Source organism: Miniopterus schreibersii, assembly GCF_964146895.1.
Source record: "Miniopterus schreibersii genome assembly, chromosome: 6".
Taxonomy (NCBI): Eukaryota; Metazoa; Chordata; class Mammalia; order Chiroptera; family Miniopteridae; genus Miniopterus; species Miniopterus schreibersii.
This window is the reverse complement of record NC_138107.1, coordinates 83,322,398-83,336,703: the sequence shown is the minus strand read 5'-3', so window position 1 is coordinate 83,336,703 and position 14,306 is coordinate 83,322,398. Positions and strand designations below refer to the sequence as shown.

General features: G+C 46.2%; 1 protein-coding gene across 8 annotated transcripts in view; it reads left to right on the top strand.

The window, feature by feature from the left end:
• The window catches only part of RGS17 (regulator of G protein signaling 17), an 83,702-nt gene that overhangs the window by 44,568 nt on the left and 24,828 nt on the right, over window positions 1-14,306 (top strand). For all 8 annotated transcript variants that reach the window (XM_081141645.1, XM_081141643.1, XM_081141644.1 and 5 more), the window contains one exon: window positions 2,283-2,426. In XM_081141645.1, coding sequence (XP_080997771.1) covers window positions 2,308-2,426 — 119 coding nt within the window. In that variant the 5' untranslated portion in view covers window positions 2,283-2,307. The remainder of the gene's footprint in view (window positions 1-2,282; window positions 2,427-14,306) is intronic.

The following is a 14,306-nucleotide window of genomic DNA, read 5'->3' as shown; positions in this document are numbered from 1 at the left end:
ATTGCTCATGAAGGCTGCTGTGAGTACACACTACTCCTCTGTGGGTAATACGTCAGCCTATTTCTTTATCTCAGAGTTCTGTGCTTCTATTACAATGCATGTAAGGGTGGATCAACTTGTATTTTTTATTTTATTAATTCTGTGCAGCACATCCTGTGCTTTTCCAACGCGAGGCTTTGTTCCATTTTGTTTTCTTCCAATTCTGGAAAGTTCTCAGCCAACTTCCCGGAAAATAATTCTTCTCTGATAATCCGTTAATTTTCTCTTTATGATAAAAATCTTATTGGACATATATTGGAGACTTTCGATGCTACTGCTGTACACATCCCCTTGATGTTTCATCTTTGTATGTTTTTGCTGAATTTTGGGCACAGTCCTTTGGCAACAGCACTTATCCTCTCTGGGAAGATATTATTCCATCTGAGTCTTTTAATGGCTGTGTGTTTTTGTTTTTACGTTTCTGTTGTTCGTTTTGTCTCTCCATGTCTCCTGCTTGCCTGTATTTGTTTTTATAATCGACTGTTCTCTTACATGAATGCGCCAAATGTTCTCATAGTCTTTCCTTTATCACATTGTTTACCTTAAACATATGCTTGTTAAACTAATTGTGGAAGGTTCTGTTTCTCGTATTTGATCAGGAGCGTGTTCATCTCCTGGTTGTTGAGTCGGCTCTCTATTTTTCAGTGTTATTTGGATTTTCTGCTTTCAGGCAACACATCGAGGGAGAGGCCTGTTCCTCACACTCACTCACCCTTCATAATGTAATGCTTTTCTCTTGTCTCCACTAGTCCCTCGTTACCCTCAGCCCCACAGTAGCTCTTTCATCAGCTTCTCAGGAGTCCCTCCCATCCAGCCATGGCTCTGGGCTCGTCTCTGACCATGTCGCTGAGCCTGTGGGCTGCGCGGCCTAGGGCGGCTTGGGTGGCTTTGGCTGCACCCTCTCCTTCCTTGAATGGTACGGAGGGTGTTCTCAGCATCCTTTTATGAGTAGTGGGACCACCGCCCTGCCTTTATGCGGGTGCCCTGGCGTCTGGTCTCCCACTGCTCACGGTGGAGCATTTCATACCCCACTGGCCTATGTGACCTTTGCAACTTCTGTTCCCACACTCGAGTTGCAAAGTGACTGTGGCTTTAGCCCCCATGTAGCGGTTTTCCGGTCTCTTTCTGGTCTAAAGAGATGCTCTTGTTTTCACGAATATAGTATTTTTTTAAAAGTATTTATCATCTATCATTGTACTTAGAACTAAAAATATAATTTTTAAAGCATGAGCTCACAATACCAGAATAACCTGAAGTACTTTGTGTGTTAATAGGTATTGCTCTCAGTTATACATATGACCACATATGTATGTGATTTACATACATCTTGTATTTTTGAAAAACATCATTCAGTAGAATTCATTCCTTTTTCAAAGAGGTCATGATAAATTTGATATTATTCTACTAAAACAAAACTTTATTTTTTATCTTCAACAAAGCCGTAGATCAGGGTTGGGCGTATAAATAGAAAACAGCTCCTTTGGTCTGATTTGTGAGGTCACAGGTAGAGAATCTTGTTCCCCAATAGTTTTCTTATCTGCCATGATATATAACATAAATTCTACCAAAGTAATTCTCCTTGATTGGATGCTTTTTATCTTTTCACAATTCTCTACTAAATGAACATAAATCTGGGTGCTGGAGGGAAAGGAGTGGGTGCCTTTGCTACAAGGTTACATAACTGAGCATGAGGCATGTTGCCAATAGTATTGAGATTAGCCCATGGAGGGAGCACCGGGAGTGCCCAAAAGGAGGTCGGGTGATTTAAAAAAGGTAAGAGAGGAGCACCAAAAACAAACTTGCTCTTCCTCACACTGTTACGTAATTAAAAACCTTGCAGCGATGATTTATGGAGCTCAGTGAACCTTACTGTAAACATCAGTGGGGAAACGAGAACTGCACGCCCCCTATAATCATTGAAAGGTGTTCACAAAGGAAAACAGATGGAATCGCTGAGTAAAGAAGGAAGTTAAAAATACATTTTCAGACTTGTATTTACCTTACCAACTGATCTGATTGTGTGGCGATATTGTTACTATAATTTTGTGCAGCAGATAATGATAGAAGTCTGTCCCCAAAGCTGTTAGGAGAATTTTTAATTTGATGGCCAAGGCCTATTTGTTTGCACCTTTCCTAAATGGTCTTCCCGCCCCCACCCTTTAATGAACTCATGCCCCCTTCAGCACAGCAACTTATCTTTACTGCGATGTTTTTTATACTTTATGTTTCCTCTCTCCTTCCAGCCAGTCCGGCACTGCGGTAGCTGAAATGCGAAAAAGGCAGCAGTCACAGAATGAAGGAACACCTGCCGTGTCCCAAGCACCTGGGAACCAGAGGCCCAACAACACATGTTGCTTTTGTTGGTGCTGTTGTTGCAGCTGCTCCTGGTATGTCCTGTTACCTGTAAGATACCACACCTGAGCTGGGTAATAACGAGAGCAAACATGATGTCAGCTCCTAGGGCCATGCGAACTTCTCAGTCTATAGGCCATGAGAACTTCTCAATCTGTAGGGTCATGCAAAGTTCTCAATCTGTAGGGTCATGCAAACTTCTCAGCCTGTCTGTTTCTTCCTTTAAAAGTAGGAATTATTGGAGAACATCATTGACTTAATGCAAACATATCCAGACATAAATATACTTCCTCAGAATGTATATTTAAATTGATAGTAAACAATGAAAAATTATTTTATATCATGCTTTGCTTCATCCATGCTTCCTAAAGATATGGGTAAAAATAGGGGTATGGTTATATGTTTATTTAACAATGAACAATATTCTCCAATGTGACAGAAGGTGCAGGAACATGAAGGTAATATCTAGTAGTACTGTGTGTAGTAGTCAGCGTTGTGTTTTAGCTACACACTATTTCATAGAGTTGCAGAGTCAGAAAACTGTGAGTCAGGGTGGCAGCCTCAGCCTCGGAGTCCTGGCAAAGGCAGAAAAAAGAAGTGCCACAGACTCACGCTGACAGATCTGAGGGCCAGAGGCCATGATGGGAATGAAGGCCAAGTCCCTTAATGAAAAACTGTGAACTCAGAGCCAGGGAAACTGCTTTCCTTTGCGGTTTTTATCACTGACTGGCTCCGTGACCTTCAAGTTGTAATCTCTGTTTCTTGGCCGCCTCGTTGGCACAGTGATGAAGAGTTGTACAAGCTGATTCCCAGGGTCCCGTCTAGCGCTGAGTGCCCATGATTCAGGCCCTCAGAAAACCTGCTCCAGTTCCACATTCCCAAAGTGCCTTCAGATGAGAAAAGCAGTAAGACCCAGAGTCCGAAGGTAGATGCAGTTGTGATTTCTCAGGGGGATGTTATGCTGACGGAACTTTCTGTAGGACCGTGCATTTTGGGCTCCTCTAAGATCCAACTCGCCAGTGGGCCTCCTGGGTTAGCAGTGGTTTCCTGGATCTCCCCGGCCTGTTTCAAAACCCTAGAGAAAGGCCCCAGTGCTTGTATGATCTCCACTGTTTCCCAGCATCCGTTAAGGTGGTTGTTACCATATGGTGGCATAATGTTCTGTCATTGTGGCCAAAACAGAAGATGAGACGTGTCCCTGTGCAGCGGTAAACTGGGTGTTGAACAGGCTCCGACCCTCTAGAAAACTTCACGTCCAGACAACCATCAGATAGTGTAGCAACTTGGAAGGTTTAAGTAGTTTTCATAAATATCACAATTGCTTTCCAGATGACGGTGCTTCGTTAGGGAGAGTCCTTTATGATTCTTTTTCTTTTCTTGTTTTGCTTTTTTTAAATTTAATTTTATTGTTGACATTATTACAGATATTTCCCATTTCCTCCCCTTTTTAAAAAATGTATCTTTACTGTTGAAAGTATTACAGATGTTGTCCCCCCCCCCCCCCCCGCCATTGATCCCCTCCAACCCTACCCGCCCCACCCCCAGGCTTTCCTCACACTATTGTCCGGTTTTTTTTCCTTCTTAAGCCTTAACTATTTCAGATGGAGGAAATAGAGTTCTAGAAGAGGAAAATATTCCAATAAAATCATGTAATTTTTTTTCTGTATCACTCCTGGAGAGATCATTAAGCGCTGGTCTTAACCCCTGAGACACAGTGGATGTTGCATGGTGCAAATGAGACATTATATGGTGGCTCTGAAGCTGAACTGCCTGGGTTCAGAACTCGTCCTTATTAATCACTATCTGCTTGACCTTCAGCAAGATACTTAATGTCTTTAGATTCCTCATCTATCAATGACAGTTATAAGAATCCCAGTCTCATAAGGTTTCTGTAAATGTTAAATGAAATAAAACACATACAAGCATGCATTTAGTAAGAGCTCATTGGGCTATTGAACACTCTGTATTGGAAAAATAAAATCTCTTTAAAGTGGAGCTGGTTTGAAATGTATGTTAAAAAAATCAGCTTGTGGTTATAACACAAAAATTGTATTGGAAAGGAAAGCTGTTCTATTTAAGTTCTATATAAAACAGCTCAAATACATTGCTGCACGGGGCTGAGAATTATACTGCTCCCGTTTCTCATTTGCACTGTGCCATGTTCCGGTAATCAGTATATGATCTTACTCACCTGCCCAGTTTAACTCTGAATTGCTTCAGGATTAAATCACCAAAACAGACATGGAGTCCTAAAGATTCGTTTGCTGTCAAGCAGGTATTTAGCAAGACTGGCTTTTATTAATTCATAACGTGCACATTAAAATACTCAGCATGAGCTTGTAAGCACCAGATTGCCACAGACACAGACTGTGGATCTAGAACAGCTTTGGGAACCTGCATTGACTCTGCATCTCTCTCGGGTGACGCGTGTCTGGCCCCCAGACACGTGGTGCGTTGGATGAGTCCTGTCAGTTCTAGAGCATCGTTGTTGAGAACTGGGCTTGTCAGCGATGAGCCGTGGATGCCTGAGCCTGGGCTCTCAGATGCACAATCTATACACTCACAAGTCTTCTGTATGTGATAAACGGGTAATTTCTACTGTAAACAGCTTGATGAAGAGAAGGGAAGTTAAACTGTCTTAAGCTATGGATGCTATCTCATTGCAAAGGAAAATGTCCGTTACGCATGCATTTTACAAATCCCATTATTTTTATACTTTGAGTTTAGGGGAAAAACTTGTAAAGGCCTGTTAGAGTTGGGGAAAAAGAAAGAGAGAAAGAAATGCTCTTCAGATTTTCCAGGCTAGGTCAAAGGAGCAGAACAAAAAGAAACACTAAAAAAATGTAATTTAGGAACCAAGAAAAAGTTAGAAATCAAAATGTGAGTAACTGTCATTTGTAAATAGAAGCAGTTGTCATGTAGCTGATTTTACCTCCTTTTAAGGAAACAGAGAGCTAGGAAAATAAATTTCTATATCTAGTAATAAATATAAATACCTCAACCTGGCCTCAGATGTTATGGGTTCTTTAAACAAGACAGCATTTCCCTCAAATTTGCATTTCTCATTCATATTTCATTGTCAAGTCCTCTCCTATTTTTAAATTTAGCCCTGTCTTTGTAAAAGTTTGGATTTTTTTCACAATGACTAATTCAGCTGATCTGCTCTCTGCCCCTGTCAAGGGACCATTAGCTCCCTTTTCTTCTCACAACCCCCGTTTCAGGAGGAGACAAGGGAGTGAGGCTGAGACCTTTTCACCTGTTACGTACCCGAGTCATGGGAGCCTGCATGTTGGCCCTAAAATGAAGACTCAACATTTGCAAACGTTTCTCTCTCTCTTTCTCCCCCCACCCTCCTTCTCCCTTCCACTCTCTCTAAAAATCAATAGAAAAAATATCCAAAAAAAAACAAAAGATGCCTCAGAAAAGAGATGAAAGGTAGAGCTTTCAAAATTCATTTTGAGCTTAAAGCTAACTTCCAGATTGCCCCCGGACCCTCTCTGATCATCAGAGGTTATATTAAAATAACCCAGACTATTTTTTTTCTTTCTATAAAGCCTTTAGGTGCTATTCCATCCCTGTTTTAATTCCTCATTCCTCTTGGTGATGTCCTCTCAAGCAAGACAGGTTTCTGTGTTTAGTCATAAAAAATTAGACCTGAGACTTCAGCTGTCAACTCCCCACAGCCTTCCCGCCGGCCTCGCACTGCTTCCTGGTGGGGAGGGAAGGTTCTGGGGAAGCAGGGCCCCCAAGTTTTGCTGACCACGGCCCCAGTCTTCCTCTTTGCAGTTTCCAAGGGAATTGTTCTGTCTGTAGCTATTTTACACATTAGACAGCTTGAAGCTTTTGTTTGGGAGGAAAAAAATCCCCTCACTGAAAAATGACTTGGGAAATGATTTCACAGAGGAAACGGAAGGGTTGCCTCCTGTCCCCACGGCCGTGGTGACAGAAGCGGGACTACACTGCAGTTCCCTTAACATCCAGTCCTCTGTTTTGTCCGCTGTCAGATGACACTCCCAAGCTTTTCATCTCCAGATTCGATATGGGCCATTCCCAGAGCCTCTTACCTTGCAGACTCTTCAAGAATTACATCAAATACAACTTTGCAAATCGAATCACAATCTCACGCACTAGTGCCTCTTGCCTGCAATATTCGGCCCAAATCAGATCTCCTCCATTCTTCTCAGAGGAAATGGTCAGGGACTGAATTTAGTAAATTATCCCCGTGAAAGCTAAAATCGTCCCCCTTTGGAACACACTGGTTCCCAGACTTCCCAGACCGCGGGTAGACCTGACTCAGTCAATGTTAAATACTTCATAAACATGCTTCTGGTTGCCCCCCTCTCCATTTTTAACAATCACCGCAGCCTCTATAACTCAAAACTGCAAAAATAATGTCCTTTTTTGTCCTCTGACGCTGTCACATTTCCGCTCTGTGCCAATGGAAACACGCAGATGCATGCTTTAAAAGCCAAAGGATATTTTTTGGAAGGAAAAACAAATCTGCGTCTGCTCGGTGGTAAAGAAACCACCCTCTGGAAAGAAATCTGTTTGCACAGGCAAATGAGTCATTCCATCGGGGGCACCAGTGACTAAAGAGGCTCCTCCGGTACCTGTGGCCCTCAGAGACCCGGTCCGTCGCACGTGGGAACGTAAGTTAGCCCACAGGACTTCCAAAGTAGTTGCGAGCAGATCGTCATAAATACCGTTTACAGAGAATTCTACAGTTTTGAAATTCCGTCTTGCATGGCATAGATACATTTTCTCAATAATTTTTTTTAAATGTTTTTATTGATTTCAGAGAGAGGAAAAGAGAGGGGGAGAGAGAGAGGAACATCAATGATGAGAGAGTCATTGATCGGCTGCCTCCTGCGCGCCCTCTAATGGGGATCGAGCCCCAACCCGGGCATGTGCCCTGACCGGGAATTGAACCGGGTCCTCCTGGTTCATAGATCAGCGCTCACCCACTGACTGGGCAATAACTTCTTTATTAAATTTTTGCGTATTGATTTTTAGAGAGAGAGAGAGACATTGATTTGCTGTTCCACTTATTGATACATCATTGGTTGATTCTTGTATGTGCCTAGACAGGGATCGAATCCGTAACCCTGGTGTATGGGGACAACGCTCTAACCAATTAGCTACCCAGGCAGGGCCCCTCAATAGCTTCTATAACTTACACAATCAAAGTTATTTTGAAACTCCATGTGACACTTGCATAGATACATTTCCTTAATAGTTTCTATAACTCACACAATCAAAGACATCTACTGAAATGAACCAGGTTTCCCAGGCCATATACACAAAACCAAAAGGTGGATATTAGGACTGTGGACCTTCTGTATGCCATGCATTGGCTAATTTACTCATTACAATTTATTATTGCCTGGTTCTGTTGTATTTCATTAGCTCTCACCAAATTCTCCCTGCCTCTAAATATAAAGGGAACATTCTCAATAAGCAACGGAATGTTGATGTGAATATTGGGTATTATCCCCCAGGTCATCCTCTAGAAAATCTTAGAATTCAAGCTGCCTCTGCTAAGTCTGTGTGACATATGCCCAGAATGCTAGCTATTGGAAAACTGCTAGAGTTAGAGCACCTTGACCAGTTTCCACTGAAGGCATACCACGGGGACCCTGGACTGTGTTTACTGTAAATGCATATTTTTCTGAGTGTCACATTGCAGTGTTTAGATCATCAATAGAAAGATATATGTGAAGAAAACGAAACAGATGAAAATATCATGTATATATATTTATGTTTATATGGCAGTAAAAGGAGTGGAGAGATTATGATTCAGGAAAAACCTAGGGTGTACTGTCGAGAATTTGCAATAAACGAGGAAGAGGAGGGAAGGGTCGCTGCACATCGCTTGCTCGAGTGGCCAGGTGGACGGCGGTTCCATCAGATGGGAGAACCCTGGAATAGGAGGCGGTTTAGCGTAAGGTGCTGCGCTGGGCTTGCTCTGTTGGAGATACCCAAGAGTTAGCTGTGGAAATGAATTTGAAGCTCACGGGGGAAATTTTGATTGAATTTAGATTCAACGCAACAATCTGGGAGCCCTTGGTATGCAGTATATAGGAGATGAGAGTGACGGTGTGGAGTGGGGAGCTAGAGTGACACCTCAGGAAATAGCAGTTGATAGGTATTATTTCTGACCCCCTCAGAAGTCTCGTGCTGAAAGGAAGTGACCATGCTTCGTAGGATTTGACCACTGTATGCTTAGCATGTCCCACTGACATGTTGCCAGTGAAGGTAGAAGAACCTGTTTCTGCATTCACTACCCCGGCCCTTTGTCCCCAGCGCTCCCATTAACGAACACAGGGATCACCCAGCCTTCCCAGAGTGGGCACCACGGGGCCCCAGCACCCCCAGAGTGTCGTCAGTTCATTAGCTACTGGGGTCGTTTCCCAGGGTCAAGACCATGTGTAATGACACACGCACAGTAACTGGAAAACACCAGGGGAGGAGCGAATTTCTGGGTGGATGAGGGACCCTAGCTTCTGCCAGATGAGTCTCTGAGTATCGACTGCTACAGTTCTGTTTCATTCTGGTTCTTATGATAGGGACACACGTTCACTAAAAACCAGAAGCCTGAGCTCCAACTTCACTGATGCATTTAAAGACTTGGGTGATCATGTGCCATTTTAATAACAGTGTCTACTAACTACATAGAAGTCCATTTGGCCTTTTCATATCCACGATATTTGCTTTCCCACAAAAGCATCCTCTAACTTAATTATGACTTACAGGGAAAATTACAGTGGGTGGAAGGAAGAGCTTAAAATAGGATCCCAATCAACCTGGGAACTGAAGTAGAAGATTCTAATGATTGGTGTGTGTTATATGTAAGTGCATCTAAATATTCAGTCCTGTAATTCTCTTAATTTTAAGGGGAGAGGAAACAAGCCCTGTTTATTTTAAGAAGCTTTGGTTATTTAACTAGACGTGGTGGATCCAGATTTTAATCATGTGATAACTTAAATGCAGTTGGCATTCTAAATCAAATTAAGGTGTTGATGAACCTAAACTACACGGCTTGCAGTTTAAAGTAAAAATTTAATATCAATAGAAAGTGGGAATTTTTGAAACCCATCTTCTCAAACAGAAGCATGTGTAAAAGGAGATTGGTAACAAAGAGAGAGTATGAGAGCATGAAGTGATTTCAGTTTCTATGATCAAAAAAGAAATTAACATTTACATACAACCCGGACAGCATTATGCTAAGTGAAATAAGCCAGTCAGAAAGGACAAGTACCATATAATTTCACTCATATGTGGAATCTAATGAACAAAATAAACTAACAAACAAAACAGAAATAGACTCATAGAGACAGAGAACAGACTGACAGCTGTCAGAGGGGAGGGAGGAGGGAGCGGGGTGAGAAAGGCGAAGGGATTAAGGGAAAAAAACAAAAACACAGCCCACAGTCTGGTGGCTACCAGAGGGAATGGGGGTGTGGGAGGTAGAGGAGGGTGGAGGGAGGAGACTTGACTTGTGAACACGCAATGCAATATACAGGTGATGTGTTATAGAATTGTACACCTAAAACCTATATAATTTTATCTACCAATGTCACCCTAATACATTCAATAAAAAGTAAAACCAAAAAAACCCCAAAACATTTATATACAACCCAAATGGAATTGAAATGGCTTTTTAAAAACAGCAAATATTTTCTGCTTGTTGGAGTTAAAAAGTTTTCAAATTAATTTGCTCTAAGAATGTATGGCCTAAGTTCCATATTACCCAGCGAGTGACATTAGAATTCAAAACCAGTTGTTATGGGAAAGAATAGCCACGGTGTTAACAGGATTATGCTGCCTTTTTAAAACCTGAAGCATTATTTCTAAATCAAATGATTTGGGCTGGGGAGTATCCAGAACACTTCCTAAAATACCAAAAGGGGAAATGGGTGCAATTATGCACACCCGTCAAGATTAAATTTATCTCCGAGTTTGATTATTTCACGCTCAGAATAATTGACTTTTTTCAAATATCTTAAAAACATATAATTATCAAAACTCTGCGCTCATAAGAATAGATTTTCTTTTTCCAAATAGGAGTAATTACTTCCAGAGTTTTTTTTCAGTTTTATTCCGATTTAGGTAAAACATCATATTTATAAAGACAACACAGCCATCTAGTGGACAGATTTTTTAATAGTGGGTTATTTAATTTTGAGGGTAGTTCAAGCTTATGAGATAAAAGCTTAAACCAAATGAATTACTCATTTTATGACATATGATACATATTCTGAAAAGTAGGTGGAGTATTTATACGGCCAGGCCTGTCTTCCTGAGTGACACCCGTCCCGTGTTCCTGAGTGAGTGACACCCGTCCCGTGTTCCTGAGTGAGTGACACCCGTCCTGTGTTCCTGAGTGAGTGACACCCGTCCTGTGTTCCTGAGTGAGTGACACTCGTCCTGTGTTCCTGAGTGACACCCGTCCTGTGTTCCTGAGTGAGTGACACCCGTCCTGTGTTCCTGAGTGAGTGACACCCGTCCTGTGTTCCTGAGTGAGTGACACTCGTCCTGTGTTCCTGAGTGACACCCGTCCTGTGTTCCTGAGTGAGTGACACCCGTCCCGTGTTCCTGAGTGAGTGACACTCGTCCTGTGTTCCTGAGTGACACCCGTCCTGTGTTCCTGAGTGAGTGACACCCGTCCTGTGTTCCTGAGTGAGTGACACCCGTCCTGTGTTCCTGAGTGAGTGGCACTCGTCCTGTGTTCCTGAGTGAGTGACACCCGTCCTGTGTTCCTGAGTGACACTCGTCCTGTGTTCCTGAGTGAGTGGCACCCGTCCTGTGTTCCTGAGTGAGTGACACCCGTCCTGTGTTCCTGAGTGAGTGGCACTCGTCCTGTGTTCCTGAGTGAGTGACACCCGTCCCGTCTTCCTGAGTGAGTGGCACTCGTCCTGTCTTCCTGAGTGACACCCGTCCTGTGTTCCTGAGTGAGTGACACCCGTCCCGTGTTCCTGAGTGAGTGACACCCGTCCTGTCTTCCTGAGTGACACCCGTCCTGTCTTCCTGAGTGAGTGACACTCGTCCTGTGTTCCTGAGTGAGTGACACCCGTCCTGTCTTCCTGAGTGGCACCCGTCCTGTGTTCCTGAGTGACACCTGTCCTGTCTTCCTGAGTGAGTGACACCCGTCCCGTGTTCCTGAGTGAGTGACACTCGTCCTGTGTTCCTGAGTGACACCCGTCCTGTGTTCCTGAGTGACACCCGTCCTGTCTTCCTGAGTGACACCCGTCCTGTGTTCCTGAGTGAGTGACACTCGTCCTGTGTTCCTGAGTGAGTGACACCCGTCCTGTGTTCCTGAGTGAGTGACACCCGTCCTGTCTTCCTGAGTGACACTCGTCCTGTGTTCCTGAGTGGCACCCGTCCTGTGTTCCTGAGTGAGTGACACTCATCCTGTGTTCCTGAGTGACACCCGTCCTGTGTTCCTGAGTGACACCCGTCCTGTGTTCCTGAGTGAGTGACACTCATCCTGTGTTCCTGAGTGACACCCGTCCTGTCTTCCTGAGTGACACCCGTCCTGTGTTCCTGAGTGAGTGACACTCGTCCTGTGTTCCTGAGTGAGTGACACCCGTCCTGTGTTCCTGAGTGAGTGACACCCGTCCTGTCTTCCTGAGTGACACTCGTCCTGTGTTCCTGAGTGAGTGACACCCGTCCTGTGTTCCTGAGTGAGTGACACTCGTCCTGTGTTCCTGAGTGAGTGACACCCGTCCTGTCTTCCTGAGTGACACTCGTCCTGTGTTCCTGAGTGAGTGACACTCGTCCTGTGTTCCTGAGTGAGTGACACTCGTCCTGTGTTCCTGAGTGAGTGACACTCGTCCTGTGTTCCTGAGTGACACTCGTCCTGTCTTCCTGAGTGACACTCGTCCTGTCTTCCTGAGTGAGTGACACTCGTCCTGTGTTCCTGAGTGAGTGACACCCGTCCTGTCTTCCTGAGTGACACTCGTCCTGTGTTCCTGAGTGAGTGACACTCGTCCTGTGTTCCTGAGTGAGTGACACTCGTCCTGTGTTCCTGAGTGAGTGACACTCGTCCTGTGTTCCTGAGTGACACTCGTCCTGTCTTCCTGAGTGACACTCGTCCTGTCTTCCTGAGTGAGTGACACTCGTCCTGTGTTCCTGAGTGACACTCGTCCTGTCTTCCTGAGTGACACTCGTCCTGTCTTCCTGAGTGAGTGACACCTGTCCTGTGTTCCTGAGTGAGTGACACTCGTCCTGTGTTCCTGAGTGAGTGACACTCGTCCTGTGTTCCTGAGTGAGTGACACTCGTCCTGTCTTCCTGAGTGACACTCGTCCTGTGTTCCTGAGTGAGTGACACTCGTCCTGTGTTCCTGAGTGACACTCGTCCTGTCTTCCTGAGTGACACTCGTCCTGTCTTCCTGAGGGACACCCGTCCTGTGTTCCTGAGTGAGTGGCCCCTGTCCTGTCTTCCTGAGTGACACTCGTCCTGTGTTCCTGAGTGAGTGACACTCGTCCTGTCTTCCTGAGGGACACCCGTCCTGTGTTCCTGAGTGAGTGGCCCCTGTCCTCTCCTCAGCTCGGGGCAGGAGACGCGGCTCCCCTCCGCACCTGCTGTGTCTTCAGCCCCGGGCAGCTGGGAGCTGGTGCGGGAGAGGGCACGGGGCTCGCTGGGCGGCCTTTGGCGGGGCCGGGACGTTGCGCCTTCCCCGACATTCGAGCGCCCCGCTTGTCTGTCCCCAGAAGGGGAGACCCGCCCCGAGCGCCCGCGAGGCAGCAGCGGCCGGGACGCGCCACAGGGGACGGGGCGCTGAGCCTGCGGTGCCCGCGGTGGGCACCGTGCGAGCCGCCCTGGTGCTTGTTTCCTGTTAAAGGAAATGGGCGCTAGTGACAAACCCTGGCCTTCCTTGCGGACGCTGGGAGAGAGGAGCAGTAGGGTGCCGTGTGAGGACGTGTTTTATGACAGTGGCGAGGAGGACGCCTTTATTTCCTCAGGTGGACGTAGGAAGCGCTTCGGTGACAGTGGAATTGTCTTTTTTTTAAAAAAAATATATCTATTGATTTCAGAGAGAGGAAGGGAGAGGGAGAGAGAGAAACATCAATGATGAGAGAGTCACCGCCCCCACTGGGGATCCAGCCCGCAACCCGGGCCTGTGCCCCGACCGGGACTCGAGCCCCGATCGCCTGGATCCCAGGCCGACGCTCAGCCGCTGGGCCCCGCCGGCCGGGCTGGGGTTGTCATTTTAACATACAACCCATCGGCCCTCCCGCTGAGCTAAGCGTGAGTGATAATCTGCCTTCGGGTGCCAGCCTTGTCTCTGCTTTATCGCCCGGGTAGGAGGTCACCCCGTCACCCCGTTGTCGGTGAGGACAGTACAGCCCGGAAGGGCACCTCATCTTGAAGGGGCCTGTCTGGACCTGGCGCCCCCTCCGTGTGCCCCTGGCCCACCGTGCCCACACTCCGCCCGAGGCGCCGAGCTCTCGTCCCGTGTCCACCTCGTGCCCTTGTCCGGCTCCCGGCCTCCGCGCCTGGCCCCCTGGCAGCTCCCTTTGCCGGGCCTCCGTCTGCGCCCCCGCGCGTTGTTCGGTCCAGTTCGGTCATTGCCCCCCGGGAGCCTTTCTCAGCTGCCTCAGGCGGAGCTGTGGTGCCGGCCGTGTCCACAAGCACCGCGCCACACCCGATCTGAGCTCTCCCTGCAGTGCCCTGGGCTGCCGCTCACCCGCCGGGCTCCTCGGTCTCAGAGCCTCAGTCCTGCTGATCTCTTTAACATTGACTTGAGAGAGAGAGAGAAGGTGGGGGGGGGGATGTTGTTCCACTTATTTCTGCATCATTGGTTGCTCCTTGTATGTGCCCTGAATGGAGATCGAGCCCGCAACCCTGGCCTATGGAGACGATGGTCTAAACCAGCTGAGCTACCCAGCCAGGGCTTTATGGATCCTGGATT